Source organism: Vulpes lagopus, chromosome 4 (assembly GCF_018345385.1).
Source record: "Vulpes lagopus strain Blue_001 chromosome 4, ASM1834538v1, whole genome shotgun sequence".
NCBI lineage: Eukaryota > Metazoa > Chordata > Mammalia > Carnivora > Canidae > Vulpes > Vulpes lagopus.
This window is the reverse complement of record NC_054827.1, coordinates 83,765,329-83,782,970: the sequence shown is the minus strand read 5'-3', so window position 1 is coordinate 83,782,970 and position 17,642 is coordinate 83,765,329. Positions and strand designations below refer to the sequence as shown.

Below are 17,642 nucleotides of genomic sequence, written 5' to 3'. Positions count from 1 at the left end.
GTCCTTTTGTTTTACTTTCAGTAGACGCTAAGGAAATCTCTTAGATGGAAGAGGGCCTTCAGCACAGGTTTCAAATCATTATTTTCTGTGAACGTGGTTAAAAAAAAGAAATAGGAGTACATATATGATAATGTGCTTATTAAGAAGGAAACGGATATTGGCCCAAACCAAGAGCAGGAAACAACTTCATGTGCAGAAATACATCAGAGATAGCCTGGTACTCACATTAGACTCCAGGGTGAACATCCTCAAGCTTACAGGCGCTGCTGTAAAATAAGCCTACTGAAGGATAGACAAGATGCGCATGGGAAATGATCTTCCAGTACTTTCCATGCGCTTTACCCAGTGTGATGCTTTACCTTTTTGGAAGATCATTTAAAACATTAAGTAAGCTTTAAGCATTTGAAGAGAGATGAAAGAATAAAGATATTTTCCTTTTCTTGGAAAGAATAAAACTGATTGTTAAAATACCTTAACTGCCAGTTTTCTTATGGTAACGAAATATATAGACTGGGCTTCAGCAAGGATGTAATTTAAATATTAGAAGATTCATTGACCATTAGGATTGTTAAAGACTTACTTAGGTTGTACTATTCTTTCTTGAATATTTAAGACACCGAATGAATGCAACCTAGAGAATTAAACATTTAAACAAATGCATCCCAGACTTGGTGGTCTCTTCATTCTAATTGTCTAGGATTCTCTCAGCTTATTCTGGTTCACTGAAGAATGATGGACAGAGAATTGACTATTTAAATCAAGTTATAGAAATTTAATTTACTGATTACATGAGGTTATTCAAGGTTACTTGTCCCTGATTATATCCCTAATTCTACTAATTGAAAAGTCACCGGGGAATGAAAAAGAGAATACCATCTGTGTGCCAATAAGAAGTTAGTTCCTTAACCTGTGTTAGCGCCCATGCTTTACTTTCCAAGGTGTTAGTCACCACTCAGCTTCTCTTCTAATCAAGTGTATATTAACTTTTAAATGTTGAGAACTAGAACTCAAGAAGGGGTAGTTCTGTGTTTCCATTGCATAACTTGAAAGTCTGTTTTTTTTTAAAGTTTTTATTTATTTATTCATGAGAAACAGAGAGAGAGAGAGAGAGAGAGAGAGAGAGAGAGAGAGAGAGGCAGAGCCACAGGCAGAGGAAGAAGCGGGCTGCCTGCAGGGAGCCCGGTAGGGGACTTGATCCCAGACCCTGGGATCATGATCTGAGCTAAAGGCAGATGCTCAACCGCTGAGCCACTCAAGTGTCCCTTGAAATTCTTTTTTAAAAGTTGGAAATATTGTGGCTTCTCTTATCTATAAAGCACCATTTTCACATTTTTCTCGAATATAAGTATTTTTTTTATTGCATTAAAGGTCTCAGGCTCTCCACATGTGGATGGCCATTTAGTGTTCTATGGATAGCAGACACTTTGACGTTTTGGGCTTATTATTCACCTTTGAAAAAATTGATGCTACTCGACACCTCATAGTCATTATCAGTTGTTCAGTAACTTGTGGATCTTTCTTCATACATTCATGTGATGGTCAACACTTCACCCACTCATCAATTATTTCGAATACATGTTGTTAGATAACACTGATATATTGAGTTGTGCAGGACCATAGGAGAAATTGCAGAAGAAACCATGCATCCTGAGTTGGAGGCAGATCATTCCTGTTGTTAATGACCCAGGATGTAACAAAACACATTTTTAGGACTTTTTGACTTAAAAGAAGAAAAAGAGTATTGAATAGGGTGAGGGACATCTCAGATCTAGGTATGTGCAAATCAGAGCTCTGTAACCTGATCAAATCTTCTTACCTCTTTGTGCTACTCTATTTTCTTTTTTTTTTTTTTTTAAAGAGGGAATGGGGTGGGGAGGGGGAGAGGGAGAGAGAGAATCCCAAGCAAGCTCCATGCTCAGCACAAAGCCAGATGAAGGACTCAATCTCATGACCTTGAGATCATGACCTGAGCTGAAATCAAGAGCCACTCAGGCACCCCACTCCTCTTTCCCTCTTACACAGAGGACATCTCATTTCATTCTTCCTAGAGCTGTCACACTAGTAAATTGGATGTTTCAGTTGTCATGAATATTAAATTGGACAGTTTTGATGTCATTTCAGATGTCCACTTCCTCTGACTGCCTTCCCTGACTGAATTTTTACTGGCATAAGTTCTGTTTTATGTTCTCTTTGCACTTTGAACATATTTTTGTTATAGAGCCCAATGTAATTGTTTGCTTTCTCGTCAACCTCCTACTGCCCTCCACATTGTGAGTTCGTGCAAGTCACAGTCTTTTCATCTCTCTATTTCCAGAATCTTGCGACATACTTCAATTTTACTCAGAGAATGATTTTAAAAAGAGGTTTGTTAATCTTAAAAGTTTAACTGGATAGTTAGACTTAATAGTTTGACTACTTAATAGTAGTTTCTATGGTGTTAGTTATAAAAGAATTCAGCTTTATATCTCCAGTGAAAGTGAAAACGATTTAATATTTTACAGGATCTGAATTACGGCCTAATGCTACAATTCAGAGGCATAAGTGTTTGTGATACTTGAGTTAGGGAGGAACATTCTCAAACAAGGAATTGGTAGTATGAGTTTCTGAAAACAGTCTGAAAAAGTCAGAATGAGCAAACAGGGGAACCAAATTATGGATTTTTAAACCACAAGTGACTGTAGAAAAATCCACTAAAAGAAAAAGCATCAAAGTCGATTCAACAAACAAATAAACAAACCAAACAACAGATGGATCTATATTATATTTAACCCCAAGTGGCAGGTTCCCCCATAGGCAGCTTCTGCTCATGCTGCAAACCCACCTTCAGGCCAGACTCAATAGTTGGCCGTACCTTCCCTAGCAGAATTATTCCCTAGCAGAATAGACTGTGCAATGGAATAGGGAAAAGGAAAAACTTACTGTATTAGAATGTTTTACAGGGAGAAGGGTAAAGGACTCGATCCACCACATAATAAAAATGCACACAGTTCCCTGGGTAGTATTTTTGTTTTCTTAAAAAGCCTATCAGGCCTCTAGCACCTAGTCCTCTCTGTCCCCACCAAGCCTATAAAAGCCTCCTGTTGCCAGGATCCATCCAATTCTGGCTCTAAACTCACACTGACCACCCAGCATACCAGGCAGGCGGCTAGCAGACACTGTCCGTTTAGAAGGCAGTTCATGACCATGTTGCCGTGGTTTTCAAATGTTTATGACTGTGTCTCAGAGTAAGAAAAATAATTTATGCTTTGGTCAAGAACACACATATGCACAGGAATATAACTGAAATAAAAATGTTTTAGGAAAGAATTTTTACAGTGGACACATTCCTCCCCTCCCCTCTGCCTTTCTCCATGCTTCTCTTAGTTTATTTAATTAAAAAAAAATACTGGTCCTAATCCACCAATTTCTCACCACTAGAAGTATGAAAAACATTTTAGTATTGTTTAAACATGGCTCTTGGAGTCTCAGTACACAACCCAAGCAGCTTATCCAGGTATTTATACCACTAAAAACGGGTTCCTTTTGGGGATGTGTCTCAGTTTATTCAGGCTGCTGTAGCACAATACCACAGACTGGGATTGCTCATGCTCATACTTTGGGAGGCTGTGAAGTCCAAGTTCAAGACACCAGTACCGTCAAGTGAGGACCTACTTCCTGGTTCATTGCTAGCATCTTTTCACTGTGTCCTCACATGGAAGGGACTCAGGAGCTCTGGGGGTCTCTTTGGTAAGAGCACTAATCTCATTCATGAGGGCTCCACCTTCATGACCTCATCACCTCCCAAAGGCCCCACCTCCTACACCACTACCTCTGGGTCTTAGGATTTTAATGTATGAATTGGGGAGGGGGGTACAAAAACATTCAGACAATAGCAGGATGCATCTGCTATCAAAAATAGTATTTTTGGGGGGTGCCCGAGGGGCTCAGTCAGTTAACAGCCCGCCTTCGGTTCAAGTCCTATTCCCAGGGTCCTGGGTTTGAGCCCTGTTTCAGGCTTCTTGCTCAGAGGGAGCCTGCTTCTCCCTCTCCCTCTAACCCCTCCAACCCCCTGCTCATGCTCCCTCTCAGATAAATAAATAAAATCTTTTTTAAAAATAGCATTTTTCCGTATTATTACCTAAACATTCAAGAGCTGAGGAAGTTCAACTGCTTGAGGTTAATTATGTAGTGTGGTCTTTGTAATATGCCCTCTTTAACCTCTCTGTTCAAGTCCTCTTTCCTGGGCCTGGGTAGAAAATGCCACTGGCCCTTAAGAAGCACTGCACTAATCCTGTCTGCCAGAGGCACTGGCCTGCCATAGTTCTACTAAAGGGCAAGTCCTTTTTATTATTATTATTACTGTTATTATTTGTAAGATAAGATTGACTTCTCTCTCTCTCTCTCTCTCATAAATAAATAAAATCTTTAAAAATAAAAATACATTTTAAATATGTATTTATTACATGTACTTTTCATATAATTAGCTCTATTAATCACTAAGAGGTGGTACAATTATAAAATATGTGCAAATCCATGTTTAATTTGCCATTTAAGTCATTTGTTATTGGAAACATTCCTTCTCTGTCATAGGCATGCAGTCTACTCCCAGTTGCCTTCCCCTTAATTCTCTTCAGCATCTGGGCCCTGCTGCTTATATAAGTCATCACAAAGCTGTTTCCATATTGGCCATGGGGGACATACTATTTGAATGCTGCAACAGTCTCAAGGCCACCACTTCTTTTTCAGGTAGCAGCAAGTTGAGCTTACGTCAATTCATCATCATTAATAACATATTTATGGATGGGCATGTGAATGGCACTACGGGGATTTTACATAAATATAGAAGAGTGTAGTTGATGCCTTTGAGGACATTAAAATAAAATTAAGTCAGAGGCAGTCACCATATGCAATGCCTAATCATGTAATATGGTGACCGTTTGGTGATGCTACTATACCATATTTCCACAGCATTCGTGTTTTGAAATGACTCCATCAACTCCTGCCAAGATATGCAGAAACAACTAAATGAGGAGCCTTTTCCAAAAATGTTTTCCTGTTTTCTGTCACCAAATTCATTTAATAGAATCGCTCTCTGAGTAAGTGCCACTTGTCTACTGTGGAAAACACTTTATCTGGTAGCAATTTTGAAACATCCAATGTGAATTATAGATACTTACTGCAATAGAATCAAGGAATTCCATTTTCCTCTTCAAAATCAATAGAAAAATTGCTACGCACACTAGGTATTCCTTCTTTGTAAAGACAGATTTAACAGTGCATTCTGTTTTAGAGTAGTTCAGGTTTTTCTCAGCTAGCAAAGTGGTTTAATCCTCCATTTTTACCTGCTCAGGTAAAAGGGTCGTTTTGCATCTCGAAGGCTGGAGGCAATATTTTTCACAAATAACACACTAACTCAATTGTTTATATTGTTTTAAACTAGCCTTAGAGAAGAGAGATAGGGAGCACAGCATCGCTGACAGTAAAAATTGTTTCTTTACCAAAATATTTACTTAAAATCATGTACTCACAGTTGAAGTGCTAGATGTTTTTAACTTTTAGGTTAAATAGAGTATTTTCCATTCATGATGTTATTCATGATAGATTTTTGAAACAAATTTCAACATGGTCAGATTTTCCTCCTTGGAATTCTAAATGTTTCTATTGTTTCCACATCTTGAATCAGTAATTTTAGGAGCTTCATAATTGAACATTTTCTATTGAGTTATTATTCTATCACAATGAACTTTTACCCATAGAGATGTCCTGATTCTTTATTGGCCTTCTTAAATATATATGCAATATGATATATATATATATACACACATATATATTAGGGGGTTAGGATTTCAACGTATGAATTTTGGGGAGTAAAGCATATTTGTATATGTGAAAAAATTAGGCAAGCAATGGAATCCCACTGAAGCATTTACATTCAAATGCAGTTAAATAGAACATGCATGACTACATAAATACACATAACAAGTCGATACTGAGAACTATCAGAGATGCACTGAAACACAACTAAGGAATCAACATTTAATAACTTACATTTTTGAATCTTAAGAAAATATCTAAGAAGTGGGAAGAACCCAGACTTAATATTTTACCCATGGCTTCCAGAGAGGCAGAGACGAGGTTTATGAAGAAACCAAGTGTTCTGACTATCTTTAAGCAATAGCTGAAGTTACATGGGTAAATATATTATTAATGTTTGTGTGATTGCTTACTATTGTTGACTGGATCTCTCCATTATGCTCCTGAGAATCAGGTACTTAAAAAACAGTGGAAATGATAGCAATGGCATGTGATTAACAATGGGCAGATCAATCCTGGAACACACGACATTAAATATGAATGAAGCAAAAAAATGACTTTGGGTAATCAGTATTCCAATAAATTTTCCAGAGCTAAAAGGAGTGGGAGAAATGCACACATTTTAATAATTTTGGAAAATCCAAGTTAACTAATATCAATGTGTATTTGGAGGCTATTGTAATTTGTTTTTTTTTCAATGCATTTGCTTAATTATCTTATACAAAGAAAAAGTACCTCAAACGTGTAGTTAAGAGTAGTGGGCATTCAGACAATATGTGTATTCTTACAAATGTGTTTAATTACAACTGCTTCAAAGGTATCCCAGATTTTTAAAAGTTTTATTTTAAGTTTGAAGACTAGACACGGTCATACTAATTTTACAACATCCTACATGATTTAAGTATATATACAAAGAAAAAAAAACAACATTGGAATATTACACAGCTTGAGAGTTTGCAAAGGTTATTTGTGTCTTAGTCACTTCTCTACTTACTGACATATCAGATGCCAGCAGTGAGTATTATGTTTCATTATTTGTTGACTAGCAAAGATACAATCATTAGTACCTGTCTTCAAAGTTCACACCAATTCTCTGAAGCCATTCAGAAAGAGAAAGTCAACCCTGAAATTAGAATTAGTGACTATGATAAGTGTTTTCAACAGGATATAGATAAAATGGAGATGTTTAAAATGTTAATTTCAGAGTCTAAAATTAGCATATTATAGCTACTCAATATAGTGAAGACTAGGTGATTCTTGTGTGTGTTCTGCATATAAGATTTTACTTGTTTTAGTGTGAATTTAAATAGAATAAATTTGTTTCCCTTTGATGTCATTGTGTACAAATGACACAAAAGCTACATACTACTTCATAGGAATTTTTAACATCACCACGTGTGGGAATCCCTTTGTTATCATGAATTTGAGGCATCATGGAACAAATAGATAGCCCGTTGGTCATGCCATGTGGGTGAAGAGCACAGAGAGCAGAGAGACGATGCACAAGCAAGAGAAAGCCATTTCAATGTATTTCTAAAAGGTATGAAGTATAATTTTGACAAACTCCCTTTGATAATATTAGTTTAAAAAGGTATCAGTAAAATAAAATTCAAAGCATCACAAGAAGCCACGAATAATTTTGAGGAAGTAAGTCATTACAAAGCAATACTCATGATTTCTAAAACATACTCTGTTAAGAATGAAGAATCGTGCATAGTCTGCAAAGGAAAATGGCTAGGAATTTGGTGGGACAGTAAATGTCTAAAGAAATAAAAGGCATTGGCTAGACAGTAAGTGTGTGTATATTTTTGGACCTAAGTAATTATTTGTAGTATGACTTTAACATTTAGGAAATTAAAAAGATTTAATTCCTAATTTTAAAGTTGTCTGAAAAAGGCAATATAGAGGAACTAACAATTTTGTTTGTGAAAGATGCTGAAAAATGATCACCATTTCAGATGCTTCAAATCAACGATTTTATAAGAACCTGAAGCAGAAAGCCTGTGGGCATAGGACAAATGTGTGGCCAGCCAGTCCTAATTTTGCTCTTATTGAAAATGCCATTATGATTGACTTTCCCTTTAAATTCTTCACAATGATTGAAGACCACTTCATATTTACATCATTAAGAAATGCTGTTAACACATGGACAGACAAGACAATAACAGTCTAGTGGCTTTTTTTATGCAGCACAAATAATAGAGGGGGAAAAAAAACTTCGCAGTGTTGCACAGGACTTTAACATTTTGTACACATACCACACTTTCTTTTCCAGGTCCCTTACTTTAAAACTCCAATAATTCTGTGTCTAAGCCTTGTAAAATAAATACTTGTAAAGCTTATAAATTAGATGTTGAGGACTTTTATGGAGGCAGTGTGAGCTTCAATTTGAGACACATGTCATTTAAACCTCCATCATCAATAAACAAATTGTTACGATAATTGTTTATTTTTTTAGGACCTCCGAAGCAAAATAAATAGAAATCAATTTTCATCTTAAAATGATCTACTACTTTGTCATTAGTAAATGCTTTTCACAAATAACTACACAATATGCTTTCCTGGGAAACTGCTACCAGTTTCATTCAAGTCTCAATAAAATTCTAGTTACACAGAAAATGCAGAGATGAACAAAGAAATGATGAGTATGCTTGGCCAGGCTATGCAGCACTGTGTTAATACTTGCTTGCTAAAAAAATTCTAAATAGACAAAGAATTCATTATTCTATTATTTAAAGGAAAGAGAAGGCTATGTAAATACCATCAAAACAAAGTTTTAAAATCCGGCTAAAGGGACATAATATTACTTTGTTGTTGTTTATTTTGCAAAATGGTAGTACTGGATTTTTTATAAAGGAAGTATTTGGAAATTACATAGTTATAGCTTCCTTCAAAAATAGAGCTGAAGATTCAATCTACTAATATTAAATATGATCAATCTGGTGATATGCAATCATGTTCCACATATATGTATACATATATATGCATACATACACATACACACACAGAGATGAAACCTCTTTTAGGCAAATAATAGGGAAAAACTGAATTAGAAAAAAATGTTGACTTATTCAGTCAATACACAATATAAAGAATATAGAATAGAACAAAAAAGGAAAAAAGATCACATAATATATTTGATTAGAAACAATGAAAGTAAAATGAGAATTATAATATCAATTAATACTGCATGTTACAGATTCTTCAAAATTCTGTTATTAACACTGACAGTGTTTGGTAGGCACAGGGGAAACAATTAGAATAATGTAGAGTCATCACAGAAGAAAAAAACCTTATTGCTAACATCGCAGTATTCCTTTTATAAGAATTCATTGAGTATTGATTATAAAAGCTCTATCAACTCTTGCTTTTATTTGATACCTATGAGGTTTTTTTTTTACCCTTGCTATCAAGAGTGCTACTTTCTTTCCTTAATATATTTCAACCATTGCAAATAATTTAGAAAACAATGACAAAAGTAATTCACAAGTTAATGTGATGTTGCGTAAGAAATTTAAACGATGAAAATCAAATGAAACCATTGAAAAGGCAGGCTTAGACCTCCTTAAAGACAGTTAGTGGCCTACCATAATTTGAGCACTTTTTCATGACAAATCCCATTCAATTTTCCTACAGATTTTGCACAGTTCATTCCAAGAAGATACTTTTAGGGAGAGAGAGAGAGGAGGGTTGTGGAGTGTGGAGTCTCCTCACTCTTCTTCTGTGCAGCCCAGCAGCTCGGACCGCAGCGTGATCCTCCCATACCAGGACCAGGGAAGGATTCTTATGTGCCGTGCATAGATCGGAGGATCGATGACGTTTTTCCTGTGGGTATCATTGTCAAAATTGCCCTGGAAAACCTAGTAGAAAAGAGCAAAGAGTATCAATCATATAGCCTTCTCTTTCTTGGGAATTATTTTTTTAATCATTTTCTTGTTGGGAAACTTTTCTCCCAAATGTGAGATTTGATAACTAATCATGTTTTTCAAAACATAGGATTACAGCTTTTCTTCTTTTTTTTTTTAGATTATTTATTTATTTATTTATTTATTTATTTATTTATTCATGAGAGACAGAGAGAGAGAGAGAGGTAGAGTCACAGGCAGAGGGACAAGCAGGCTCCCTGCGAAGAACCTGATGTGGGACTCGATCCCAAGACCCCGGGATCACGACTTGAGTTGAAGGTAGATGCTCAACCTCTGAGCCACCTAGGGATCCCTGTTTGCTTGTTTCTAAGCCTATTCATTCCTGGATTCCTACCACACAGTTGTGATTATTGCGACATAATGTCCTGACATGTTGGCACTGGATTCTTCTCCAACATTCTTCTTTTGTTTCAAAGCTTTTTTCTTTTTTTGAGCATTTTATGTATCCCCCCCCCCTTTTTTCCTCCAAAGAGACCTTCATAATGACTTTGCAAAGTGCTTGTTTCAGAAAAAACAAAGTCAGAACACTGGGACCCTGATAGGAATGACATTAAATTACATGTTACTTGGGAGAAATTCATGCTTTCATAATATTTACTTACTTGAAGATTTTATCATTTTTAACCTATAGATTCTGAATACTTATTATTGAAGTAATTTTTTTTAAATTTTTTTTTTATTTATTTATGATAGTCACACAGAGAGAGAGAGAGGCAGAGACACAGGCAGAGGGAGAAGCAGGCTCCATGCGCTGGGAGCCCGATGTGGGATTCGATCCCGGGTCTCCAGGATCGCGCCCTGGGCCAAAGGCAGGCGCCAAACCGCTGCGCCACCCAGGGATCCCCCTAACTATTTTATATTCACAAATTTCATTTGAGCTCAAATAGGATAGTGAAAATCTCTTCAGAATTTCCCTTTTTAATTTTATGAGGCATCTTATAATTGGAAGATAATTTCTTTCTTGCTTGAGATCAAAACATGACTATATGGCTACAAGGAGACCTGAAACAAAAATTCCCCAGAGGAAAAAAGAATAAGAAGCTCCATCACTATATGATGGAATATTTAACCCATATCTTTGAACATTCTAAAACTAAAGGAAATGCTTTAAAAATGGCCTTCTAGAATAAGTTGGTTCAGTCTCACATGATCACAAAAGGTCTCCTGGATAGGGAAAAATAAAGATATCTTCTTGAAGGCATCAGTCAGCATGGCACTGATTAATAGAGGCAACAGACAAGATGGGGTAATCTTTCTGTTGGGTCCATGGACAGATTCTGTGTCATTGAGGGCAAATGCAAAGTGCCATCCCCACCTGGTGGGGAACAATTTTTCAACCTGACACAAAATATACCTCAAAGGTGATTTTTGAATAAACATTTGCTGAGGAAGAGAATACCGAACCGTGCCAACTCTAGAATTCATCATCCTGGCATCCCTGAATCCATTTTTATTTGATAGGAATTTTATCCTCAGCAATGCTCTGGCTTTGCATTGACCAAGCAAGTCTTAATTCTGGATTTAAATGTGCTAATAAATAACAGTGTCTGTTAGCAGAAGCTCCCATGTATAGGACATACCACACAGACACTCACCAAAAATCTTTGGAGGGGTTGTCATTGCAAAAGCGGAAAATAAGAGAGTACCTTCCACAGTTTCCTGACATTTTTTCTGACATATGATGTTGGATTCAAATGCTTCATCGAGACTGTGGTGTTACAATTTAATGTAGAATCTCAAATCCAATTTCAAAGCCCTGCTAGAGAACTTAATGTGTATCTTTGGAATAATATAACTTAAATTCATTAACTTTCATCACAAGATCTGTAACAGTCCAAAACATAGAGCTATACCTCTTCTTGGGAAGGATATACAGTAAGAAATAATTTTCTTTTAAGTCAGTGGTCTTCAGCACGAGTTTCAATAAGAAACCATCAACCCAGAAATAAATACTTGAATTATTAGTTACACTCATCTTTTATAATGGAGAATACATTTAGAGAAGCTACATCAGCCCTGAAACTGCATACAACTGTGACACTTCTGATTTAAGGTGTGAAAGTCATAGATATTTGAGTGCTCATTAAAAAAATTAAATGAAGTTTCATAAGACAGAATAACTTAAAAAACAAAAATGTTCACAGAAAAGCATCCACAGTCTATCTTGGAATCACCCAAACCATGGCCTGAAGGTAGTGAAGATGTGCTTTTATTTTGGGAAGTCTCCTGGTAATGACACAGCAGAGAACACAAAGCACATACTTGCAAATTCTAGCATGACATCTTGAACTTGCTGTACAAACCTGTGGCCCATGTCCTGTTTTCTTGTCTCCAGAACTAGGAAGATCTTGCTTAAGAATGCTATTTCAGTGTTTCACCCAGCAAAGGAATGCAAATTCAGTATTCTTAGTTGACTTTTAAAAATGTGTAAAAATTCTAGAAACGTGCTTTCGCAGACACACTTCAGAGCTATAAGCACCTCAACGGAAATCAAAGTCTGAAAAGACTGATGGAAAACATCATACCTCCATATAGAAGGGAAAAACTGTATATGAGAAAAATAGCTTGAGAAGTTTTTAGAAAAGAGTACGCATATGCTTCAGTTTCAGGAGGAGGCTTAGCTGATTAGCTGATGACAAGTTTGCTGATGCACTCAGACATGATAATGCTTCGGGATCTCTCAGGCTTTCCCCAGCATACAAGGCCCTCAAGAAAAAGACGCTGAAGGTACTTGGGAGAGGCTTCCACAGTTACAGCCTAGATAATAATAGAGAGAATTGCAACTGCCTCCATGTGTCTGAGCTCTTGGATTCTGTTTTTCAATGTCAACTCTCCTGTGATACTACTTAAAATTCAAATCATATTCTAATGAGGATTCAAATCTCAACACAGAAAGACTGTCAGATAAAACTATTAAATGTTGCTTCCAGCAAAGTTTTAATATTTTTTTTTGTAAGATGAGACTTGTCATTCTTCACTAGGGACAATAGTCTATTCAGGCCAGAGTAGATGTCATCAGTGGGAGACTGCCAAAAAAGGCAGGATCATCCTTCATGACACCATCAGAAGGATGACATAGTAGCCATGATGTATAACTGCATTTCACAGCTGTTGAGGAATTCTTGGGGGGATTTTTTGCACATACTATTTATTTAGAATGCCATCTGGTCTCAGAAGATATATTTCTTTTTACCTGTCCTAAATAATGCATTAAAAGATTTAAAGAGAGGGGCACCTGGGTGACTCAGTGGGTCAGTCTCTTGGTTTTGGCTCAGGTCATGATCTCAGGGTCCTGGGATCAAACCCTGCATTGGGCTCTGTGCTCAGCAGGGAGTCTGCTTGGGATTCTCTCTCCCCTTCTCCCTTTGCCCCTACTCCTGCTTGAGACTTCTCTCTCTCTTTAAAATAAATACATCTTTAAAAAAAAAAAGATTTTAAAGGCACTCTCATTGTTCTAACCATTTGGAATTTATGTTCATGTCATCCAAATAACCAGCAATTTTAAGTATTTTTTAGATGGCCTCCCTGAGCTCTTCAAAGCTAATGAGTCATATTTTAGCAAGGTCTCAGGTTACCATCAGTTCTTCCCTATGGCCTTTTGTTCTCCCCTTTCTAGATTTTATTATTTTACTTTTGATATGTGGAGACTAGAACTATAACTGGGATTCCAGATATTGTGAAAATGCAAGGCTTGAATAAGCTATTGTTTGCATTTGCCTTGTCAAACACACCATTGGCTTCATTGACTATGTCTGTACACTGATCTAATACCCTTAAAGGATTATAGACAAAGATAAAAGTCTATTACTCTAGAGCAGCATTTGTATGGGGAGGGAGGGAGGAGTGAAAAAGAGAAAAAAAATTATTCAGCATATACAATTGCAATTCTGTTTTCTTTCATCCAGAATACTTATAAAGTAGTTAGAAACAAAGTCTTTTCCAGCTCTGATCCCTGAGAAACATTGGTTTTATTTTAAATATTTTATTTATTTATTCATGAGAGACACAGAGACAGAGAGGCAGAGACACAGGCAGAGGGAGAAGCAGGGTCCATGCAGGGGGCCCAACGTGGGACTCGATCCCATGACTCTGGGATCACAACCTGAGCCAAAGGCAGAGGTTCAACCACTGAGCCACGCAGTCGCCCCAAGAAACACTGTTTTTATATAATTCTACTCATGGAGTGGAAGAATCTGAGCCTTGGAAAAGAATCTGCCAGCACCAACTTTCCTCTAACTTTTCTGACATGGAAATTCCAGCAATGGTAATGCAACTTCTCAATATAACAGTTATGTATTTAGACACTGAAAATCTGCCCTTGAGTTAGGCTGACATATATCTCTTCTAATTTCCATCTATTGATCCTAGTGCTTTATTCTCAACAAGCATAGATGGTATCAATCAAAAGAAAAATACTTTTAGGTTTATTTGATAATAATTAACACAAGTCTCTCATAAACTCAAAATTAGTGCTTTAGGTTCAACATTTGTGGTTGCTTAAAAATATTCCTCATGTAAGATGATTTTCAAACTAATCATCTTGATTGCATTGCATTGAATACCCTCTGCTTTAACTATGACTCGATTAAAGTATGGTATTTATTTGGACATTGTATGTAGTTATGGCCTAAGTGGCTCAAAATATAGAGTGTACCTTTGTTTCGGATACAATACCTCTATCAATGTAGTCTAAAATTTAAAACAATTATGTTACATTTTCTGTCATGATTGATGACTAATGGTTAAAAAAACTTAGAACTTTTTCATAGAATTTCTCTTGAGCCAGGATTTTCCCAATGTTTTACTTACTTGTAAAATAGATTTATAGTGGATGTAGACATTTATATTTATTCCAATTTCATTTCATTTTATTGAATCATGACATTTTAAAAATAGCAATTTGTAGTTAAGATTATGGTCTATATAAAATATTGGAAATTTAGTGGACATAGGATTTAAGTATCTATTTCATAAAGTAACCATTTATGTATTATGTGAGTATAAAATCTGACTTTTGTGGGTGACATAAAGGACTTACACTTATTAGTTTATAGTTCAGCATCATAAAAGTCATTTTTTACATACCTATTATTAACATTACTTGAATTTCTTTTGGACTATAAAAAATTTCAGAGTTACAACTTGAATCAATGCTCTAATGACTTAAGGTCTAATGCACAAACACAATATTTATCTATTTGGATAGTCTTTATAAGAAGATCTCAGTTGTTTCTCATTCTGTCTTTAATTTTTATTTTTTTTCATTCTATGTCTTTTAGACTAATTTTCAATTTATGTTCTAGTTTGCCCAATATTAAAGCATTCCTAAAATCAGAACTTTTCATTAGAAAGTAACACACAAATTATTGTGTTATAATGTAAGTGGAATAAATATACATCACCTTAAAAGGAAATCCTATTGGAAGTTTTACATGTATGAAACTTCTGTTAGTGATTGGATATAAGAAGCCTTAAACCAAAGTTTGATTATTTTAGCTTACATAGACTCTAGCTATTATTCAGTGAATTCAATTTTCTAGGAAAATTTATCAGCATCCTGAAACCATTTCATGATTGAATGGCTGGTGTATCATTCTTGATGGTTTTCTCTCCAATCAATTCCACTAAACCAATGAAACTCTGTAACAAAATTAGTCTAAATATAAGTACATTCTTTCAGATGTAATAAGGAAACAAATAAGTTTCCAGGTAAATTCCAATATTCTAGGAAATGTTCCTTGAAAAATAGTGCATATTGAGAATCACATTCTAAGAGGTGCACACACACATAAAGAAAGGTTTTTGTTGGAGTTCGGAGATTGGGTTAACAACTGATCATCAGTCTGTAGTGGAATGAGTTGGAGGATGAGTCCTCACTATAGCACATCCCAACAATGCTACAGCAAAAATCCTCATTGGCAGAGAGGTACAGGGAGCCGCCTCAGTGTCTTCCAAGCCGAAGCATTCTTGAATAGAATACTGCCTTCCAAAGGTGCAGCTGAAGTAAGGCCATAGCCAACCGAAACAATTTATGAGCATGTGACCATATCTGTACACACTCAAGGTGTGTCCAATCTAGTATAGTCATAGTGTTGGCAGACATATGTCATTTCACTGAGGAGAGTATGGATCATACAACTTTGTGTAATATGAGCATGCCATATAATCTTAACCTCATCCAAAAGGAAGTCTGACTTTTGGGAGATAATCTATAAACCCTTGGGAAGTTCTGCGTGATAAGACTGTGTTTGTTTACATGGGAGCCTTGGGCCACACCAGGTAGTTTATGCTGAACAATGTGATTTATGGTAGGGGCTTTGGACCAGCTTGACCACGGAAGGGGCTGGAGACTAAAGTCTGCCTTGCAGGTAGTAAACCATGTCTATATGACTGAGCTTCAATAAAAACTTTGAACATCAAGGCTGAGGTGGTTGGATTCCTGGTTGGCAATACTTACTGCATATTTTATGTCACACATCATTGCTTAAGATTCTGAGAGTAAACAACTGAAGGCTCAGCCTAAAACTCTTCTGGATTCTGCTCCATATGCCTATTTTATTGGCTGATTTTTATCTGAATCCTTTCGCTTTTAGAAACTGTAACTGTCAGTATAATAGTTTTAAATGAGTTCTGTGAATCCTTCTATTGAGCTATCATCAAACCTGAAGTGGTCTTGGGGACCTCTACTTGCAACTGAGGCCTGAAGTGAGAGTGGATTTGGGAACTCCCAAACTTTGCAATGAGTAATTGATGCTGAAGGGCTATAGGTTTTACAGAGGACTTTTTTTTTTTTTTACAGAGGACTTTTTGATACTTTGTACCATTGATTAGTCTGAAAAGGGATATCAACTGTCTGAAAGAATTGTGCCCCAAACTTCCTCAACATTATGTGCCAGGCCTGTCAGAGATATTCAGGTTTCAAAATTAATTGTGAACTTATTCTTTTATGATTCCTTGAATAAATTTTAACATGACAATTTTCTGAAATTTATTTATTGTGGCCCTTGAGTACACTTTCTAAATCTCTTATTGTTAGGCTCTACTCTCTCCATTTTACTTTCTCTTTTTATTTCTGTTTTCTAGGTGATGTTTATTCTCATGAACATACACCTAATAAATACATCAAGCAACTAGCGTTACTTGTTCTTTTACATATTTGAGTAACAAAACAACTCAACATCTTCATTCTTCTATATTTCTTTAATGTCATTTCTGCAAAAGCTTCTATAGTCCTTGGGGAATATTACTTTGGCCATCTACTAGGGATTAATTTGAAATCCCCTGGGAAACTGGCAGGTTTTCTGAAAGCTGCAGAACATGGTGACGTATATAAATCATTCTGTACCATATTTCATATTTGATACCAATTTTTATCTGTGTTCCTTTCAAAATGTTATTTTGTTCCACAAGCCCTTTAAAATCTGGACCCTCGTTCCTTCAGAAATTTCTCTGCTTCTCAAGCTCCCTCAATGAAATTATATGAGGCTTTCAAACTGCCTATCCAAAGATTTAACTTCAAAGGTCCAATTACAGAACATTTTTGTTTGATGGGGGAAGTAGAAGAAAAACATGGGGACAAGTTCCATGTCTTTCTTCCACTAGTGCATGAATCATTTTAAACCATTAAAATGAATATATGGATTCTCTGAGAAAATGAATTCCACTCCCATTGCTGCCCTCAGGAGATTTCTTGTGGCTCTGAAGTTTGCTCTCTTTTGTAATTATGTAAAAAAGTAGGTCTTTGGCTTCAGGGATTGCTACATTTCACTGAACTGATCTGGCTTTGCTTCATGTTCCTAGTGTATATAAATCTCTGATTATATCCCCCAAATTTTTACTAAACCACAAATTTGATGTTCACTTAGAGTTCTTGCAGTGTTATCTGCACTCTATTGTTTTCTCTGTTACACTTTTCTTTTTTCC

General features: G+C 36.1%; 1 protein-coding gene across 2 annotated transcripts in view; it reads right to left on the bottom strand.

Annotated features, from left to right (window-relative positions):
* Positions 1-6,615: 6,615 nt before the first annotated feature.
* EDIL3 (EGF like repeats and discoidin domains 3) overlaps positions 6,616-17,642 on the bottom strand; it is a 393,873-nt gene continuing 382,846 nt past the window's right edge. For both annotated transcript variants that reach the window (XM_041753350.1, XM_041753351.1), the window contains one exon: positions 6,616-9,653. In XM_041753350.1, the coding sequence (XP_041609284.1) occupies positions 9,504-9,653 (150 nt within the window). In that variant the 3' untranslated portion in view covers positions 6,616-9,503. The remainder of the gene's footprint in view (positions 9,654-17,642) is intronic.